Here is a 22,387-nt window from a genome sequence, read left to right on the forward strand (position 1 = left end):
TTTGGGAAACCCTGAGCAAAAAGATAAATAGGACTCTTTATTGCAGACTTTCTTGGAAACCTCAGTATGCTGAGAACCCCCAACGGAGGAATGCATAGCAAGGGCTTCCCAGACTCAATCAGCCAGTGCCAAAGGAAAAGGTCTTCTCTGAGCTGTTCTTTGGAGGGGACTCTTCTGAGCGCCATCACACACAGATTCCTTGTCTGTCCCTGAACCTTCACAAACCAGCATCTCTCACGGGTCACAGCCCTGCCTTCTTCGAGCTCTCCCTCCTTTCTCGTCTCAGGGCTGAGAATAACAACACTAGGCCTTGCTGATGAAGAAACCCGCATTTCCCATTAGGGGCTTGCTCCTGTGCCCTCTCCCGCCACACCTGCCAGGGCCACCCCTCTACTCGGGGCCACCCCTGTACTCACTGAAGTGCTACAGCTGCTGGGGTCAGAAATGCAAGCAGGACCCACCCACATTATGCAACACTGAGTCATATCATATTGGATCCTTTTGTTTATGATAAAATACTGGAACTCCACCTTAAAGCTCCTCTTAGGTAGTGGATGAAAGTGCTAGAATGTTACAACATATGAGTAAAGGCTCTTCGGATAAGGCTGAAGGACAATCTCCCTTAATTTTTTAAATTATTATCCATTTTGAAATGATTCAGACTTTAAAAAGTGGCAAATAGCACAAGTATCTTTACATATTCATCACCCAGGCTTCCCAAATGGAAACCACTTACAAAACCACAGTACAAGGATCAGAATTAAAAAATTAACATCGATACACTATTATCACCTATAGACTGTCTTAGCCTGTTTTCTGTTCCTTGTAACTGAATACCTGAAACTGGGTAATTTATAAAGGAAGTAAATTTATTTCTTACAGTTCTGGAGGCTGAGAAGTCCAAGGGTGAGGGGCACATCTGGCGAGGGCCTCCTTGCTGGCAGGGACACTGCAGAGTCCTGAGGCAGTGCAGGAAACCACATGGAGGGGGGCTGAATGTGATAGCTCAGGTCTCTCTTCCTTATCTTACAAAGCCACCAGTCCCACTTCTGATAACCCATTAACCCATGAATTAATCCACTCACAAGGCCCTCGTGATCCGATCACCTCTTACATGCCCCACCTCTCAAAATTGCCACATTGGGTATTAAGTTTCATGAGTATTGGAGGGGACATTCAACCCATAGCAACAGCCCTTTCCCAAATTTCACCAATTGTCCAACTAATGTCCTCTTTCTACTCTGGGATTCCTTCCAGGATCATACATAACATCTTGTTGTCAGGCTGCCTTGGTTTCCTCCAATAGGACGTGTGCTGTGTCCCCACGTCTCAGACTGTGTGGCAGTGTACCTGTGTACCCGACGCATGCCATCTCGGTGAAGTCTGACGGGTCCACACCACAGAGCAGACAAAACTGTCACCAGTGCAGTACATCAGCCTGAACACACAAGTGCTCAGGAAGAAACTCCTGCACGCTGACATCCATGAGTTGAGGTACCTGCAAAATGGCATCTGATTATACAACCGCATGGCCTAACATCACAGCAGCATCTAAAACTGCATTTGAATTGCTCCTGTGTACGAATTTCTTGATCATTTCGTTAACTTATTTTGGCAGCTGGCCTGTGTGGAGATCCAAACCCTTGACCTTGGTGTTACATTACACTCTAACCAACTGACCCAGCCCAATTTCATCATTTCAGAACTCAAATAAGTCAGGCTGACATAGCCTGGTAGAATGGTAGAAGCCAAAAGTAAAAACAGAATGTGTATTTGTCTGCTTTTTAAAATCTAATTTGTTGTGAATTTTTAAAATTTGAAATATTCTCCAACCTAATTTTGCATTATTTTATTAAAAACTGTCCTCCGACAATCCCAATGGCCTTAACCTTGAGGTCCCACAAATCTGCCCCTTAACAGAAGCATTTCTAATCTTACCAACCCAGAAGACACCAACTGGCTCTCCGGTGGTTGTGGCGTTTCCTCCAGCTCCAGACTGTAATGAGAAAACAACAGCATTCGCAGCTCGGACAGGGCTTCTCTGAACCAGGCATGGGTTCTATGAGTACTGACGTGCATCGACTCACGTGATCTCACAGTTCATCTCCAGTTTCAGGAGAGGAAGCTGGGCCCCAGAGTGCCTAGGTCACTTGCTTATGGCCTTACAACTAGGAGGTGACAGAGGTGGCTTTGCTCCACGCTCCTAACACTTTAGTGCCATTCCATCTTAGTAGGCACCAGTGCCAGAGCCCATTGGCAGTCCGAATCTTCACACCTCCCTGTGTCCATACTCCGCCACATGACAGTATAATTTCTTCAACTACAGAGGTGGCGCCTGTTCATGCCCTTTGACTCTGGGTTAGGCCATGTGATGTGCTTTGGCCAGTGGAAGGTTAGCAGGTGTGATAGGACCAAAGCTGTGACTAGCACCTTTGTGGCGGGGCTTCCTGCTTCGTGCATCTGCCCTGGACATGCCCAGGCCAGACTGCTGGTCCCAGGAGGAAGATGAGAGGCACACAGCACAGAGCCCAGCCTGGGCCAGCTGATGATCCACAAATTCACGAGCCAAGTAAACGTTTCGCACTGTACACTGCTGAGATCTTACAGTTATGCAGCATTACTGGGGCAATAGTTAACTGATATGACCTGTGTCCCTGACTTTCTCCTGAGTGCAAACTGATTGGCCTTAACTAGACCGGCATAAGTAAATTACACACAGATAACCAATAGCACACTTTACTCAAATGGTTTAAAATAAGAATCTGACATATGGCAAGGATATTCTGACTCTTTAAAAAAAAAAAGCTGTAACACTGATCAAAGCTGTAACATAAATCAAAGACATGCTCCATTCACTTGAAGAGACAGTATTTATTTTGTTACAGTCAAGCAGGATGATCTGTTGTTTAGGTAAGTGATGAGTCGAGCCTGAACTCTGTACACATTTGCCTTGGTGGACTGAAGGATACAAGCCACAGGCCACACCCCTGACCGAAATCGCACTGCACAGGCATTCCACACCTGCGCTAAGACACAGGGTGAGGGGTCAGCCTCCACCTAAGATTGCCAAGGGCCTCCCATTAGCACCAGATTGTTTTATATGTAATAATATAACTATATACAGAGTTATGTACATGCACTCACTGAATCTTTGGGTCCCTGCTAGCCAGACATTTAAGAGGCAAACAGGAACAGACAGGACAGTTGTGACGATAATGTGCTTTGCTGAAAAGATACTAGGGCACTATATATTGCTATGTATAAGAGAAAGTCCTAAAAAGACATCAAAAGGCTGGGTACAGACACACAAATTATTCACATTTTACATACATATCAAAATGATCACAATACTGTACTTGAAGGGAAAGAATCACAGGTGAAAGCTTTATCTAAATTAAAAACAAAACACTCTGAAATCACTTCGGCTGTCTCCGAGGAAGCAAGGAGGTCCATGGACAGCAGCTTCAGCTTTTGTGACGTGACCGATGTTCACAGCAAGGGACTGCCAGCTGGAAAGGAGCAGGACACTTCATTGGCAGATCAGGGATTTTCTGAGTTAGAAATAGCTTAATGTAACAGGAAGAAACACTTGTGAAAAGACATTTATCCTTTTTGCATTGGTAGGCTGCCAAAAAGGCGGTGTGCTGCCTGCATTATGGAAGCTGGCTGGTTCGGACTCGGCTCTCTGCAGCGCGCTAGCTACCGACCGCGCAGTGCCTCGGAGCCCAGCCCAGCCCCTCTGGCTCAGGAAGCGTGGATTCGGTCCTTTAAGACATCTGTGCGCATGTGCGTGAACGCTTTGGTAAGGTTGTGGTCACTGCTGACAAAGGCAAATGTCCCCACCTGCTGGAAAACTTCTTCTATGGGATTAAGTGGCAATGAGGATTAAAACAATCCCGTGATAGAACAGATGCCCTGTTATTATACTACCTCGACATGAAGACATCTGAAGGATTGGCTCACGACTAACCATGCATTTAATTAGATCAACATTTTTTTTGAAGAAACACCCAGATCTACAATTATGAGATAAAATAAATTATAACCAAGCCATCGGCAGGCTGTTGGACATCTTTTCATGTGCTTATTTGCCATGTGTATATACTCTTTGGTGAAGTGTCTATTCAAGTCTTTTGCCCACTTTTTAATTAGGCTGTTTGTATTTCTTACTGTTAAGTTTTGTGAGTTCTTTATACATTCTGGATACAAATTTTCTTTGTTAGATACATGATTTGCAAATATTTTCTCTCTGTCTGCAACTTGTCACACGGAAAGTGACAGCATGACAATGTTTTTTAGTGAATCAGATTCTCTTTAGAATTTTGCCCTTTCAACGAATGAAAAGGACACAGAATCTTTAAACTCTGTGGAAGAAAAAGATCAAGTGTAGGAGTCGTGTAGTCCACTGGACCTCGGGACAAAGAGAGGGAGGAGTCTCACATTACGTGGGATGTGGCCCTCACGGCATGGTAACAGATTCAAGGAGGCAAAAAAGAAAAGTAGCCAGTTATCATTAATGACCACAGGCACACAAAATAAAAGTTCAGGGGGAAAAGTAACTTAAGAAACAGTCTCTTGGTCTTGGGAAACAGATGGCTAACAAACACATTATTGCGGGACACACCTTTAACCAAGTAATTTATCATTTAAACTGTGGCGTAGGGTGAGAAGGACTATTTGTTTGCTTGTGTGTGAATGTTTTAAAGCATGCACATTATTTAAGTGGCAACTTTAATCTTAGAATGAGTGAGCCCAATGCATAGTTTGTTCATTTCAGTTGTTTTTAACCATTAGGAAACTTAACTTTTCTTTAACCTTTTTTTCTTTTTATCTTTCCAAAATATTAATAAATTATCATTACCATCATCATTTTTGCTTGGTCAGAGAACATCATTATATGATAGAGACAACGAAGACACACACTGTTGAGTGAGCAGGGACTGAACGTGGCAGCCACACCTGATGAATCACAAGAGAAGACATGCGCACCAGGGTCTCCACGCTCATGCACCTTAATGACACTCAGTTGCCTCCTGAGCTGTGGGTTCAGTGTCTGAAGACAGGAGGAGCAGCGGATATCCCACTGGCAATGACCACTGCGGGCACCTGGACCCCGCCCACAGCCTGCATGGTAGCAACTCACCATTCAGCAGAGCCCGGCATTATGGGCAGCTATGGTGAGAGGAGGATGGCTGAGGGTGAGCCTCTCTGCTTAGCATTCAACGGGGAAACTAAAAGATTAAATAAATCATCCCAAACACACACGGAAGTTATTTCTTTTCTAACAGCCACTTTGCTATTGGAGGATCCTCTCTGCAGGATATAAATACAGGCTGGGCTTTGCACTTGCATCCTTGGGGACAGAGCTTGAAGCCCCCATGTCCGTCCTCCACCGGACGGATCTCTTATTTGCCTCTCTCGGGCTGAAGGCTGTCGGACAAGCACTTGAGCTGCTCTTCGCCAAGGCGTATTTTATCCTCCAGCTCCCGCTGCTCGATGATGAGGGCTGACTTCATCTTCACGAAGTGCTCGTAGTCCGTGAGGCTGTCCTCGCCGAGATAGCTGGCCAGGATGTCAAACACGACGCGCTCGCGGCGGTCCAGGTTCTCTTTGAGTTCCTTCGCATCCTGGTGCTGCTGGATGAGGACTCTCTGCTTCTCGAGCAGCGATTGCTGTGGAGAGAGAGAAAAACAGACCTGCTGAGGACCAGGACTAAAGCAGGGGCTCTGGCCAGTCCCCTGAAAACACTGGCAAGTTTTGAGGCTGGTCCCATGGCCAGCCATAACATCATCGATGGAAACCCTGATGCCACCAAAGATCCCATGGAACCCACACCAAGTATTTCCAGTGGCTCCAGCCCTACCCGGCCAGGAGGCCACTCATGGACCTCCTGAGTTTCCGCCCACCTGCCTTGAACAGTTAACAGAAATGGTGGTGAGCAGAAGAGTAACCAAGGACAAAAAACAACAGAATCCTGAGATGCTCAAAAGGGGCAAAGGACACAGGGTTCCTATTTTTGTCAAAGCTCTTCCTATGATATAACATTGTGGGAAAGTCAGCAAAAGGGAAATACTCTAAGGAAACGCCAGGGTGGGGTTTCTAAACCTCCAGGCAGGAGGAGTCTGTGAGTGCATCTGCAGATGGGACACAAGAGGGCACAGAAGGAGGCGGGAGACGCACGTCTGTGAATGGGCATCCGGGGATCAGTCTCCTTGCTCCTTACAAGGGTCCCATTCTGGGGGACACAGATGACTCTGTCCCCAAAGCATGACACAGTCACTCTGCCTTGTAGAACACACATCCAGTTTTGCTAGAAGCTCCAAGTTGTTTTTTTTAAAATTTGTAATTAAATCACTTTAATAGTTGTAAAATAAATGTATTTAAAATGATAACTGTGATCTAAACCAGATAGGATTAGAAGGATGAGGTAAGTCACGGATTCTGAAAACAATCCACTCGGGGGCATCTTTTTCTGTTTGTTTGGTTCATGTTTTTATTATTATTTTAATTGATATGTAATAATTGTACACATTTATGGTACAGAGTGATATTTTGGTCCATGTATACCATGTGTAATCAAGTCAGAGTAACGAGCACACCCATCACCTCAAACACTGATCATTCTTTGTGTTGAAAACAAAATCCGAGTGTAATGAAATCTAAGAAAGGAAAGAACATTCAGTGTCTTCACAGGCAGGCTGCTGGATGCCAGGCCGGAGTTCCTGATTTGCATCTGGGCACCGGGACAGCCACTGTTACTCTGCCGCTTTGCAACATCTCGGTGGATGCTACTCACATACACCGTGAGCACCCAGACTGCGGAGGACTTCGCAAAACGCCAGGCACACAGAAAGAGTTCAGTAAAGAGGAGCTATCAGTAAACAGAGCTGAGAGCAGAAACTGCCCTGGCGCACAGCTTCTGGGAGGTGCCTGTCACCGCCCCACCTTACTGAGCATCCTGCCCCCTTCTGTGGAACACCTTGATCTTTAGGCATGTGTGAGACAAAGAGACAGAATATTTTCATGGATAGAGGCAAGGCAAAGCAAATTAATTCCACCCCAAAGGGAAACAGGTGAACTGATTCTAAAAATGCGGTTCAGGCTTAAAATAGGCCAGGCTCACCAGTGCCTGGAAGCTGCTGAGATTGAGGTCAGGGTGGGACACCACATGTCCATGTCTGCCCACGTGTTCACTGTGTAGCCAAAAAGACTTTGCAGGAACTCTTTGAAAACCCGACTCTGCACCTTTTACCTCCTTAGCACACCTGTGTCTGACAACCCTAGCTTCCCGGCATCTCGGCTGCCTGTCATGGACAGTCTCAGCCAGTGTTGGCTATGCTGGACACCAGCCCCTGCAGTGCACCTGGATGTGCAAGTGGCACATGTCCCTCAGGTCCTGGGAGCTGAAGCTGCGTCAACTACACACAGCCAAGGCAGGGAGCAGTGCAGCCAGGCTCATGGAGGTGCCTTCTCGGTGTCCCGGGCTGCTCACCTCTGACACCGCCCCAGGGAAGGAGCGAGGGCTCTAGCCAGGCACCTAGGAGGACCCCAGACTAGCTCCCTCCCTAGCACTGTGATTCCTTTCTAAATAAGTCTGTCAGTTCCATGAACAAGGAGGGCAAGAGAGACAAAAGATGAGCTGAACTGACAGTTGCAGACACGATCCTACTTTTTTCACCTAAATCCATACTTTGAGCAGTTACTTTTTCAATTATGTACAAATAAGTCTCTCTGTCCTGTTCATGTTATTTTCCTAAGTTCTTTCAGATAAATTTGGCAAGGATGGCAAAAAGCGCAAAATGGAACATGAAAGTAAGGGAAATAGGGGTGCATCCCCCAGTTACTTAAGGTTCAAACCCTCCTGTGGCAGGGTCGATGGCCGACTGCAAGAGAGCTGCAGTCTCGAAGCCAGCACCATGAGCTCTCTCTGGGCAGCCTGAAACCAACCTCATCTGGAGGAGGGTGGGGAGGGCTTTTCCTGCTCCCCTCTGAGAACAGTGAAGATGTCGTATTAATAATAAAAGATGATCATTCTGAAGGCCTATTATGTGCAAAGAATGAAACTAGATGTTTTACTGACATTTGACCTGTAAAGCCAACAAGGTAAATATTATTTCCCTTATTTTGCAAGTGAGAAAACTGAAAGACAGACCCTCTGAGAAAAGTCTCAAAGTGGCACATCTTGAGAATGGGAGAAAAGCTGAAGTCCTTGGATTCTTTCCAGACTGCTATCTATCTACACACACACACACACACACACACACACACACACACACACACACACACACACACACACACACACAAACTCTCTCTCTCTCTCTCTCTCTCACTCACTCACTCACTCTTCTTAAATCAGAGCATCAATAGCAATACAACATCATCTATCACTGAGCACTTACCATCTGTCAGGGGGTAGGAAGCTCCATTTACGGACTTACACGTGGTTAAAGAAAAGTTAGAAAGAGATCGTTTTCCAGAAAGAGACCACTACTAGTGATGATCAGTGGAATTATCAGTGGGAAGATCCCAGCAACGCCTCACTGCGTCTTCCTAGCATGTTTCTCCCTCAATTAAAAGTAAAGAATGGGAGTGTGCACTGGACATTTCCATAGCATCTCGCACTAGGAGTTGGGCAGGCCATGCAGAAACTGAGCCAGGCTTCAAGAAGCCACCTTTCACAACACCCCGTGAACAGCCTTCCCAGGGGACCCCTGATTTCCAGGTCAGTCTGCATATACCCGATCTCCAGGAGAAGGGCTGTCATCCAGATTGTTCAGGGCATTTTCCACCCGGGCCAGGCGGCCTGACAGTGACAGCAGAAGGTTCACCACTTTGTCCAGGTCCCCGATGAACATGCGGAACTTGTCAAACTCGTTGGGCTTGCAGACGTCTTTGGCGATGGCCTCCACCTCATCCCCCAGCGCATTGTTGGCCTGGATGTCCTCCAGCAGGCTCTCCCGGGCTTCCCGGAGCACCTGCAGCTTGCGACCAATGCTCTCGATGAGCTCCTGCTGTTGGGGACAGGGCAGCACAGAAACATGCATTAGGTCTGCCCCACCCTGTGCCAGAGCTACCTCCATCTCTGCACATGCCATCTGGCTGGACGTGGCCTGACTGGGGGAAAGGTCACTTTAGCATGATCAAATAACAGGATTTATGAAACTAGGGGAAAGAGAGTGACTCCTGGTTAAATTACTGGCATCTAAAAATAAAACACGATGAACCTATTTCGTTCTGTTAATGTCTTATTAGACGACGCTAGAGTGTGGCTGCTGGTGCTACTCAGCAGTAGACGACGCTCCCACCTCTGTCTCTGCAACGAGTCCTGGCACCTTTGCGATGCCTCCCGCTTCATCATTTGGAAGTCTCCAATTTAAAAACTTACACCTAGAGAATGATTGAGTCTTACTTCCAGTACGGAATTTCATGATTAGAAAGTGTCCTCTACATATAACCAGCAATTAAAAATCAAGATAAATAAAGGGGTGCCAATGAAGCTAAAAGACAGTCTTTTAATATAACCTACTGATTTCAATTTGACCAAAATGCAAATAAATGACTTAGTCTGTTGTGGTAAAATATATAGATTCTCCTTCTTCGTCATTATATTGGAGAGAAATTACGGGGATACCTCAAAAGGAGTGCGAGGGGCAGGACTTGCCCTGTGAAAACCACGTTCTTCTGATGACGGCTATGCTTCTGCCATTGAATCTACTCTCAGCACGTGTCACTGGGTGTTTGCCTGGACAGGGTGAACTAGAAAAAACCCAGTTTCAAGAGAAGTCCCCCACAGCCTCGAGAGAACTCTTCCTGCTGCCAGGCCTGCTGGAGATGCCCTCGGCCACACCAGTCTTTAGTCTTCCATCTACCACCCGCACGGTGCCCCCAGATCTGTGATGCCAACACATGACCTGGGTAGCATGTGGCAAAAGGACTGAAAACTGAACAGTGCTTGGGTGCACAAACCCGAGTAAGCAGTAAACACCTCATGTCAATATGAAATTCCAGTTAGGATTTTTAAGGTTAGGACATTGTTATCACAAGTGACATTGTTTATGTCAAGCAGATCCTCGGAAATGGTCCACGCCATCACCCCTCCCTGGGGCAATTTACAAACTCTGCTCCCACAGGGAGTCCGCAGGGCTCAGCAGAGAGGAGGCACATGTGTGGGACTCGACAGACACAAGGTCAAAGTCTCCTTTAAGCTCTCTAGGCCACACTGTCCCACAGCAAAACAGAGGTAACAGCAGCCACTACCTTGAGGACTGGCATGACGGCGAATGAGAAGACAGCATGCTAGGGTTAGCCCAGTGCCTGGCATCTAGTAAGTGCCTGGTAAGTATCAGTTATCAACAGTGGGAGTGTGGGAAGAGGAGCAGCTGCCCCGATCTCATGAGCTACAATCCAGTACGAACGACTATCCCGAGGACAATTTCAGCAGGAAGAGTCAATCGACAGCCAGAAAAGATCTTTCATATTACCTGATTGCACAAGGTCTTTGTCTCACACCAATACTTGTAAAGAGAATCTCCACCTAGCGTTTATGTATCCAAAAAAATGTGAAGATATGAGCTCTACTCAGGGTCCTGCATCCTGTAGCTCTCCAGCAGATTAAAATGGTAAGCAGTTTTATGATCCCCACTGCTGATTAATCTGCATGGTTTTTCTCCTAAGAAAGAGTACACGGAATTTATAAACTATTTTGGCTTTTCCAGGCCAGGTTGTAGTTGCTCAGAATGTCCAGACATTTTCTTCCCTCATGATTTGAAAAATTTTATGCATCTAGATTTCCTTTGTTTTCTCTCAGAGCGTGTGTGTGTTTACCTACGTATCTGGACAGGTTTTTTTTGTTTTTGTTTTTGGTTTTTTTTGGTGGTTGGCCAGTACAGGGATCCAAGATTGTTTAAAGCAGCTTTGAATCCCACAGCTGTGAACATGGCTGTATTTTAGATACTCATTACTTGATGAAAACAACAGAAAATAGAAAACAAGGGTGGAGAACTTCTGAAATTCTCACCTGACACCAGTCCTAACCTGAGTGAATACGTTAAGCAATGCAGATAACGGTGGCTATAGGAGGAATCAAGCCAGCACGCTCAGTAATTTTTCAGTGTCGTTATTCTTCAGCAATTACGGTAATGAAGATTTCACACCAGTGCACGAAAATGTGCCTTTAAAACCTACTTCAGCTGAGCTAACTTGAAATCGGGCACTCTAGGAGGAGTCCAGATCCCTTTATACATCATATGCAAATTTTTATTAAAAACATCTTTCCCCTCTTTGTTAAAGGGCCACTGTAAGAAGTACAGACTTTCAAAGATTTTGAGACCCGCCCAGCCCAGGGAGGCACGCACATCAAGGGCTATCAGCACACCCGGGGTGCCCGTGGTTTCACCACTGTAGGCCGTACTTGCCCATCCAGCCCCACCCCCGGAGCCTGTCCGTTTATTCCTTGCAGCATATGGCATTCCAGATGCTCGGATAAGATCTGGTTGTGGCAGAGGTCAGACTCTCACCTCTCCATTTGCATGGGCCAAGGCTGCAGGATTGGGACCTGGGCCATTCCCTTCCTCCACCCGGGTCCACCCCAGCCACCCACCTTCTGTTCCATCCCACGGGGAAACAAGGTCTTTTCTCTCTGGGCCCTGCGCCTGCCTCTTGGTTCCAAGTAAAAATCAGAGGTCCCAAACTCAAACCAATCGGCTATCTTCGGTTCTCCTGAAGAGCCCTCATAACTTGACCTGGGTGGTGTCTTTTCTGGGCACAGTCCACCTGAGCTGCCCACGTGAAAGAACACGTTAACTGTCCTAGCATAGCACTTCCCACTGGTCACCGGAGCCCCCACCACCTCATGGCATGGGGCCTCCATGCTCTTGCCTCTGTCTTTAGTCTTCTCCTAAAGCAGGGGGTCACCTGATTTGGTCCTGGGCTCTATGACCTCCTAATGGCACTGTGATCACAAGTTGCAGTCCCTCTGGGAATGATGGATCCACATCTGGCTGCTTCCCCAACAGCAGCTGCAAAGCAGGTGACCAATCAAGTCCCCATCTGCACTGAGGCCACTTTCTCCAGCATGACTCCACCTGAGCACACTTTGCAAAAACGTGTGATATCAGAAACTCGGGGATGCTGGAAAGAAGGTGGAAAAGATAACCGCACTGGCCTCTTTGTCAAATCAAGCAAAAAAATAGGACCCACCAACACCACAGAGAACTGTGATATGTGGCATTTGTTTATTGAACTAGAAATGTAAGCCTGCTGCAAGCTCACAGCAACCATTCAGTCCCGAAGCAGTCATTTCTGATGAGATCCTGAAGCAGGTGCACAGAGCCACATGGGTGAAGGTGAGCAGCGTCGGGGCACGCTGCTCCCGAGTTCATCCCATCACAGAAAACAAGACATGCGTGTAAGGAATGTAGTTCTCTACAGCTGGGGTGTGCCTAAATTAAAATGGTTCAGATGGTACATACAGTTCTTCTGGCTTTATTAGGATAAACTGGAAATACTTTTGATATTTTTTTAGATGAAAATACAACCAGAATAAAACAGTATCCTGAGCCAGAGAGAGGGCCTCTAAGAGTCCCTAGAACAAAACCCTTTTCACTTGTTTTTAATCCCTTGAGCCAAAAACTTATTATTTCTTAAATTGAAATAATTTTCCTTTACATATGTTATGAGGCTCAATATTTCCTCCAGAACACGTTTATCATAATTGAAATCAACCAGTGGTATTTTTTAAAAATCACTAATGACACTAGTAGACTTTCAACATAATTGTTTTCAAAGGTCTTTGTCCCCAAAAAACAACAACAACAAAACCCCAGTACTTTTTATGAAAGCTCTTTCCATAGTGCTAGGCCAACAGCAAACACGCACAAAATGCTGGTTCACTCCTTTTCTTTTCCTAGTAGTGATGATTTACGCAAACTCAGGTCCCCTGGAATAAACAATACATGCTATCCTCTGAGCCTGACTTTCGCTGGCAATACCTTTGTCCCTTTATATTAAGTATGCCTGTATAAAACAGGTAGTAACAACATATCACGGGTCTGGCCTGCTGACGTGCCATGGACAGTTAAAACTAATATAGTAGTAATGATTTTGGCACTGATAAGAACAACTCTGTCCCTACCGTGACTGCCATGGCCACCTGGCTATTTGTCCCTGAATCCTATTTTTTCTTTTTTCGGTGGCAGGCCAGTATGGAGAGCCAAACCCTTGACCTTGGTATTATCAGTGCCATACTCGCCCAAGTGAGCTAAACAGCCAGTCCCTGAATCCTGTTCCAACCTCATCTGCAACCCTCTCTCCCTATCCACACAGCTCCAGCTACTGGCCTCTGCTACTTTTCCAACATGCCACCAGGCTCCCACCCAGGACCTGTGCACTGGCTAGCCCCCTTCCCAGCATGCCAGACAAAAACAGCGCTTGCTCCTCATGTCACTCTGGGTCTCTGCTCAATTATCACCTCATCAGAGCCCTCTCAATAATCACATGCCTTTGTTTTAACCTCTCTATGCCTTTGCCTTGTTTTAATTTTCTTACCACTCGAAATATTACATTAAGAGTTGGGCAAAGTTTTTCTGTCAAGAGCCAGATAGTACATATTTTAGACTTTGCAGGCTATATGGGCACTGTTGCAACTATCCAACTCTGCCGCTGTTGTGTGAAAGCCACCACAAACCATATGTAAATGAACAATGTGGCTGTATTTCAATGAAACTTTATTTACAAAAGCAAGCAGTGGGCCAGATTTGCTGATCCTGTATTGGATATATTTGTTTTTGTGTTGTCTGTCTCTCTCTCCTGTGTGAACATAAGCTCCCTCAGAGAAGGGCTCTATTCTGTTTCGTCTACCACTAGATTCTCAAGTGCCTGGGCAAGTTCTCGGGAGTTAAACACGTGATGGTTTTTGGTTGGCTTTCCTACCTTCTTCACTGACAGGTCATGGTCCAAGTCACTCCCTGAGTAGTCTTCGGGCTCCTGCTGCTCTTGTAGGTCCTTCATCTTGATCAGCAGCTCAGCTTTAGGGGCTGATATGCTGTAATAAGTGGAGTTGGTGGCCAGGGACATGGCTGCCGGCACACTCGGCTCCTCTTTCCTGGGTAAAGATGTCAGAATTTCAATTAGCTGCAACCATGCACACAGATGCCCCCTCAGCCCTGCTTCCTGGGTTGTGACAAATAAATGCTGGCACTAACATTAGGACACCTGCAAGTGAGATAAGACAGCCAAAAACAAACAAAACAGGTGACGAAGTTAAAACTAAAAAATAAAACTTTGCCAAATGGATACTAATAAAGTCTGTGAAATGTAGTTGTTTTTTTTTTTTTTTCTTTCTTTTTTTTAAAAGACAACCGGTAAGGGGACCTTAACCCTTGGCTTGGTGTCGTCAAGACCACGCTCAGCCAGTGAGCGAACCGGCCATCCCTATATAGGAATCCGAACCCATGGCCTTGGTGTTATCAGCACCACACTCTCCTGAGTGAGCCACGGGCCGGCCCTGAAATGTAGTTTTTTTAAAAGGCCAAAAAACTTGAATGAGCAGGGACATCCAAAAATCTCTGCTGGGGAGATGAAAGCACAGACTGTCCCCTCCTGGAGTCTGGGGTCTGTGTGGCTGAGGCCGTGTATGGCACAATCTGCAAAAGCCAGTCCCAAGCACCCTCCTACCAGCAGCCACAGTCGCTCCTTCTTGCTGATTCTAGTGTGTCCTCTTTCTCCTTCTCTGCCGCATTTCATGGGCACTGCACCCTACAGTACATGACTGATGCTTGTGGTGACGGAGCGGGCAGAAACAGCAGGGAAGATGCCACCACACACGCCTTTGCGTCAAATGAGTGAAGGAGAGAGACCTGACAGTGGTACTTTCAAAACTAACAAGACGAATTTGTTCAAGCAGGTGCAAATAAATTTTATAAGCCCAACTTGTTAAGAAACACAGATACTCAGTCTAAGCCTTCTGTCCTCTTATGCTGGGGTCTCTCACGTCAGAACTCCCCCCACAGTTGTCTGTGGTGGGGCCGTCCTGTGCTCTGCAGGATGCTGAGCAGCATTCCTGGGCTCCACCCACTGGATGCCAGGAGCTCCCCTCCACACACAGAGTATGACATTGTCAACTGTCCCCTGGGGCAGACAATGGCCCCCGCTGAGAACTGTTGCCTTACAAGAAAGGAGAGCTGTGGGCATCATGATAAATCACACGGGCCTCCAGCCAGCAAAGCTCAGCGGGCTGCAAAGCACGTGTGTTTCCACGCCTTTGCCACCCACCGAAGTCTTCATCCCCAGGGACAAGGTCTCTGACCCTTAGCTTTACTTTCAGTAGGCTCATAAAAAAAGCTAAAAAGTTCTCAGCATTGGGGAACACTCATAAAAACCTGCCCCCCCCAAAGAGCAGTCATGAGAACAGAGAAACAGACACGCACCCCTCTCCCTTTTAAGCCTTAAGATGCCGGCAGAATCATGCACAAACTGGAAACGAGCATCTACTTACTTCTCCTCTGCGGTCCTCGGGGAGGGGACCTTGGGGAGCAGCTTCCTCCGCTGCTGGGCTTCTTCCAGGAGGTGCTCGTCCTTGGGGAAGATCCCTTCCATCAAGTCCATGGTGGTTTTAATCTTTGCACTGGGATCCAGGATATCGGCCAAGGACTTATCCTTCCCCACGATCTCCCTGGCCAGTGCCTCTGACTTCAGCTCTTCCACGGTCTTCTCTTTGGCCCTCACGTAGCCTAGACCGGGAAGGGGGCAGGGGTGCTGGGGGGCTTGGGCTCAGGGCCCTGCCGCGTGTACACGCAGAAGCGGGAGTAGGACTGCTCCGGCGTGCTCAGCGTCTTGATCTGGTGTCTCTCCAGGCCGCTGGGCAGGGCGGGCGGCTCGGCTGGGCACGCCAGACTCTGGCGGCTCTCCTTCTCGGGCCGGCTCTCCGAGTGCACGATCTTGATGGGCACCATCTTCACCGTGGTGTTGTTGCCCATCACCCGCTCGATTCTGAAACAGAAGAGCCTCTGCTGACATCGCAAAGCATGCTCTGGGCACCGACTCCAATCCAGGACTCTGACTGGTGGGTCCCCCCCTTACAGATGGTGCACCTGACTCCAAGACCCAACCTGTCCCAGGGAGGCAGAGGAGGTCAAGCTCCCTCCCACCCCTACCTTAGTCTCCCCACTCTCAGCAGTCTGACTCGTTTCCATTCTCAAACTGTCCACCTCACACCTACAGGCGTCTGAGGGCATCTTCCTGCGGTTTACTGGTGATAGGAGGGTGGTTTAATTTCCATTTGTTTTTATTTCAGTGAGAATGCAAACTTGAAGTCCCACTCAGTTACATTTTCTCTTGTAGGGAAATCCATAGTGGATAGACGTTTTTGCAGAATTATTGTTATTGCCTTAAGCCAGTGTTCCTCAAAGCAGGTTGGCACACACCTGCGTGCTGCAGCGTGGTGTCCGGGGCCGCGAGAATGCCTGTCAGGAGGGGCTGTGTCTGGAGGCCCCCTCGGAAGCTTCCTCCTGTGCTGGCGGGTGCTGCATCCCACCGCACCTGCCTTCCACCTCCCACACTCCTGGCCCCCTCCCTGTGCGCGGTTCACACACCAGAGGGACAAGGATCCCACAGCCAATAGGGAGCTCCCGGTGCAGTGTCATTCTCAGTGCCTCACAAAAGGCACGCATTCCTGCTTTAAAAAGAGTTTCTCAGTGAAAGGTCATGGGGAGGTACCTAAAGCACCTGGGGCAGGGAGAGGTCAGGAAGAACCCTCCCTGCCCATGCTGCTGTGCCTCATCTGCGACAACACCAGTGCCGGCTGCTCTCAGCTGCACCATGCTGGACCACACATAGGGGACTGTGACATAGGCTGCCAGGACCAAGATCTTTTCAAGGTATTTTGAAAGGACATATTGGAGAAAAGAGAGCCATCTGCTGGTGTCCAGGAAGGAAAGAAAAAACAAGTCAAACAAGCAACGCAAACTCAGGACATGTTTCTGACTCTGACCTGCAAATCACTTCTACAATGTGAGCTAATGGACCCAATTTTCTGCAGCATGAGGGAAGTGGTGGTGCTCTGAATTAAGTGCTGTTTCTCACCCTTTCACCGCCGATTAGGAGCACAGCATGGTTCTTTCTCTACACATAAGGGTGTGCTGTGCAGGTTAAAATAAAATAATTTTGTATTTTCTTCCCTCTCTTCAGTAGTAACCTCTGAAGAGCTGATGTTTTCTATCTAGGTGCTCCTACACAGTCCCCGTAACTCCCTCCCTGTGAGTAAATTTTAAAAAGTCTAACCCTGTGGAAAACACCGTTTAGATACATCAAACTTAAGAAGGGAAATCCTGCCGTCTTATCCAAGCTAGGACGGACAAAAACCCTTCGCACCCGTGTCACTCCAGACTCAGAAACTCTGACCACTTGTTACTGACGTTAAGCCGGATGGTATTTCTATCTTCCCCTCTTTGTGCAGAAATTTGTTTCCCAGTGAAGGAAAGCATGATAGAAAAAATTAAACAACAAAATCAAATCTTCCACAGTTTAACATAGACTTTCCAACAAAGCATCTATTTCTGGTCACTCTCTCCTTCTTGAGAATGGTCAAGACTTCCACATTATAGAAGTCTGATGAACGTTTACTTCAAAACAAGGACAAGATGCAGTGGATTCGGCCTTACCGCCACCAGGCCCCATCAATTCCTAATGGAAAGGTGGTACTGGGAGGAGGGGGGAAAGAGGGGAGGCCAAGATCCGGCCCCTCCCTACAGGCTAGCCCCCACCTCAACCTGTCCCACAGCCCCACTAACACTGAGGAGGCTGAGTGGAGGGCAAGAACGCCGCCAAGGGAACGGAAGCAGCCTGCGGGCTTGGCCACACGTGCTGCTGCTCGCAGGTGCAGGCTTTCGTGAAGACTCTCCCGAGCCCACTTCTGCGAGCAATCAAATCTCTACCTTCACTGCCGGAACGGAAGATGCTGCTGGCCCCATCGCCATTCTGTTCTTTAAAAGTCCAAACTAAACACAATCAAAAACCTCAGAGAATTTTAAAAGGTTTAAAAGTAAGCTTGCTCGTTTTAGGACAGGCACGGATACATTTTTATCTGGAATGACTGACTACTCAGAGGGCAGGGACGTCTTGTTCTCTCCTTCTCTGCATTCTTACTGCTGAGCTGCTCGAGAAATATCTGTGGGATTTGTGGTGCCTGGCACGGGCCGTACATGCAACAGATGGAGAGAAACAGAAAGGAGGGACACAGAGACAGGCTGGTGGCTAGTGCTCAGGAAATCAAGGCAGTCACTGTAGGTCAGGACCAGGAGAGTGCCTCTGAGCTGAGGCCGCTGAGGAGGTCACGCCACAGCCAGTCCCTTGCCTGCAGATAGAGTGGAGGACTCCTGGTGACTGGTAATTGGGATTCCATGTTTTCATACCAGGACTCACCAACAGCACACATCTTGGGGGTGGTGACATTTAACTCAATGCATTATGAGCGAGTTCCCTGGTATCAAGTTTCGTGAGTGGCACTGCTGCCATCTACTGACTGCATTCCCGGAAAAGAATAGAGAGAACACAGGGACTGCTCCAAGCGCCCACCCGGAACGCTGTGCGTGCCTATACGGCAGCGGACGCAGGTTCAAGGACAGCATCAGAGCCTGACAAGTAGGGTAAAACCACCTTTGTGGACCCTAAGGACATCGGATGGGAACACTAATAATGCAAATGCCCAAAGATTCCTCCTCAGCAAGTGCTGTCACTGCTTGTTAGAGTCCCTCTCAACCCATAGAGGAGATAGAGTGAGAAAACCCACACTCACTAGAATACCACCCACCTCCTGGAGCCCACACCAAGCAAGTTCCTCAACGGAGAGCACTGCAGTCACACTAGCTCCCTGATGGCACCCAGAGGGGAACTAGGCCAACTCGACTGCAAAGATATCACACCTTTTACCCACTACACAGACCTCTCTGTTGCTTTTCCTTCTGCTATGGTGTGAATGTTTGTCTCTCAAAATTCATATTAAAATCCTCAACCCCAATGGGACGGTAATAAGACAAGGGGCCTTTAGGAGGTGATGAGGTCATGAGTGGAGCCCCCATGAATGGGATTAGTGCCCTTGTAAAAGAGACCCCGGAGAGCTCCCTCACCCCTACCACCATGTGGAGGGAGACAGAGCGAGAAGGCACCGTCTATGAATCAAAAAATGGCTCTCACCAGACACCAAATTTGCCACACATTGATCTTGAACTTTCAGCCTCCAGAAGTATGAGAAATGCATTTCTGTTTGTAAGCCACCCAGTTTATGGTATTTTATTATCACAGACTGAATGGACTAAGACCTTTCTTCCAGAACTAACAATGTTACCAATTGAAAAAATATTTAAGTGATATCTACATTTTAAGTGATAAAGCACAGTTTAGGACCACAGATAAAGCTGTAGTTGTGATGCCACACTTGGAGATACAGGACAGTATCAATAATGTCCTTTCACTGTTAAGTTCTTTGGAAACTAAAAAAAAAAAAAAAAAAAGTCTCGAGACTCCAGAGCAGTGAGGTCCGACAGAACTTCCTGTGGTGACCAGAAATCCCCGAGTGACTGGAACCATGGCACCCATTGATCTGGAATGTCCCTCTTAGTCCCTTTGTGAGATCTGTACTGTAAGTCACTGAATTTTTGGAATCTCATTTCTAAAACAGGCTAGCCTTCACTCTACCTCACAGAGATTCCTAACTCACTTCTCAGCTAAGTAGACTCTAAGCTGATCAACATTTAAATGCAAAAGAATGATGTGTGGGAGATTTTTTTTTTGCATATTTTATTTATTTATTTGTTTGTTTGTTGGTTGGTTGGTTTATTTTCACATTTATTTGTACATATTTCTGGGGTACAGTGTGCTGTTTCAATACATGCACATACTGCGCAATGATTCAGTTACGGTAGACAGCATAGTATTGTACCCATTAGTCGCCCTTTTTTCCCCTTCTTCTTCCACCACCCACCCCCCTGCCTGTGGTACCCATTATTCTACTCTCTACTTCTATGAGAACCACTTTTTTTTTTAACTCCACATGAGTGAGATCAAGCAGTATTTATCTTTTTGTGCCTGACTTCACTTAACATGATGGTTTCCAGTTCCATCCATGTTGCTGCAAATGATAGGATATCATTTTAAAAAAATAGCTGAGTAGTAATCCATTGTGGGTATACCACAGGGTTTTTTTGTTTGTTTTTTATGCATTCCTTCGCTGATGGACATTCAGGTTGATTCCATCTCTGAGCATTGTGAATAGTGCTGTGATGAACATGGGAGTGTAGGTGTCTTTTTGATGTATTGATTTCATTCCCTTTGGGTATATACACGGTAGTGTGGCAGCTGGGTCCTGAAGCAGATCTATTTTCAGTTCTCTGAGGAACCTCCACACTGCTTTCCACAGTGGCTGTACCAATTTACACTCCCACCAACAATGTAGGAGACTTTTTTTTTCTCTGCATCGTTGCCAGCAGTTGTTATTTTCTGTCTTGTTGATAATAGCCGTCCTAACTGGTTTGAGATGATACCTCATTGTGGTTTTAATTTGCATTTCCCTGGTGATTAGTGATTGGGGCATTTTTTCATGTGCTTGTTGCCCATTTGTATATCTTCTTTTGGAAAATGTCTGTCCAGGTCCTTTGCCCATTTCTTAATTGGGTTATCTGGGTTTTTTGCTGTTGAGTTGTTTTAGTTCCTTATGTGTTCCAATTTGCAAACACTTTCTCCCATTCTTTAGGTTGTCTCTTCACTTTGTTGATTGTGTCCCTTGCTGTGCAGACGCTTTTTAGTTTGATTAGTCCCATTTATGTATTTTTTTCTTTAGTTGCCTGTGCCTTTGTAGTCTTGTTTGAAAAAGTGCTGCCGGCTCTTTGGGAGATTTTTTAAAAGCTTTTTTGTATTAAAAAATTATTGTATATATTTAAGGTATACAACTTGATGATTTGATATACATTGTGAAATAATCACATGGTGATTGAAATTTCATACTGTGAAATAATCACAATCAAACTAATTAAATATTCGTCACCTCACATACATTTTTTTCTATGTGGTGAGAACACTCAGGATATACCCTCTTAGCAAATTTCAAGTGTACAGTACAATATTCTTGCCAAAATCACCATGCTGTACATGAGATCTCTAGAACTTACTCATTTGGCATAACTGGAACTGTGCACCCCCTGACCAACATCTCTCTATTTCTCCCTCCTCCCAGCCCTGGTAACTTCTATTCTCTTTGGTATCAGGGTGTTGCCGGCCTCATAAAAATGAGCTTGTTTCTGGCTATGTCCCCCCATCAAAGCTTAGCTCCTGTTAGTACAGTTCACTTCCAGGGCTCTGCTCAGTCCCGTGAAGTCAGAAATTGTGAAGGGTCTGAGGCTTTTCCCCAGCTGCCAGCTAACAAGGTAGCCTGGCCCAGTCTCATGTTCATATCCAGAGTCAGGACCCTGGAGCCCTGGTCAGAGACGCAGACTGTTTATTATTCACAGCAAAAAGCAGCAGCCCAAGCAACGTCTTGGGTTGGTACCCAACACCCCAGTTCCCACAGGCCATGTCGGGAGGGCCAGGCATTCACCTGTAGGAGCACGGGTTGCCCCACTGGAGACGAACCCCGAACTGAGCTTTTGTCAGGGCTACTAATGGCCTGCAGGTCCTTCCCTCCAGAGAGGACTCATTACCTGGAATGCCACTATACCCCTCAGGGGCTGAGGAGAAAGGTCTCTAGGTTTGCGACATTGGAAGGCAAGCCAAAGTCTCCCCGGGAGGGGAAGGAGCAGGCTTTAGAGGCTTGGAATGCCTCTGAAGAGGGAGATTGTCCCTATCTTTATTAGGTCCCTATGTCTAGCTCCAGAGGCTGGTTGTGCCTCGAGCAAAGCTCGTTAGTGCCTTTTGCTCCAAACACCCAGACCCTGCAGGAATGCTGACAAATCCAGGGAGATTTGTCACCACACACACTCCTTGCCACTTCAGGCCTGTGGTGCTGAGCACTGCCACTGTTGCCAGCCTTAGGTACCGAACCTGCCCATGCTTTTAGAAACAGTCCCTTTATTAAGCTCTCCTTAAATTACCTGGTTTGGGCATGCCACGTGCTTCCTGTAGAAACCCTATCTGAATCAAAATATACAAAACATGGAAAAACACAAAGAACCTAATGGGATGATAATCAAAGGCTTTGGAGAGGAAATTCACAAAAGACAAAACCTTGCTGGCCAGCAAGCACGAAAATATGCTCAACCTCAAAGGTGCTTAAGCCACGTCTCCTACCACACAGTGGTGGCCAGGATGTGAGGAAGTGGGACTCTCGTTTACTACTGGCCGAATTGGAAAGCAGAGTGATGTGGGAGGACAACTCGGCCGTATCTCGTAGAACCGAGGAGCC

At 46.9% G+C, this 22,387-nt stretch overlaps 1 protein-coding gene across 1 annotated transcript; it reads right to left on the reverse strand.

Moving 5' to 3' along the window:
* Positions 1–5,405: 5,405 nt before the first annotated feature.
* LOC134367143 (protein Shroom2-like) lies at positions 5,406–22,089 on the reverse strand. The gene is given in 7 exon segments (XM_063083784.1): positions 5,406–5,672; positions 8,739–9,011; positions 13,930–14,101; positions 15,494–15,740; positions 15,743–15,987; positions 21,930–22,026; positions 22,077–22,089. Coding segments are annotated over 7 exon segments (1,314 nt in total).
* Positions 22,090–22,387: the final 298 nt, after the last annotated feature.

This window comes from Cynocephalus volans, chromosome X, assembly GCF_027409185.1.
Source record: "Cynocephalus volans isolate mCynVol1 chromosome X, mCynVol1.pri, whole genome shotgun sequence".
NCBI lineage: Eukaryota > Metazoa > Chordata > Mammalia > Dermoptera > Cynocephalidae > Cynocephalus > Cynocephalus volans.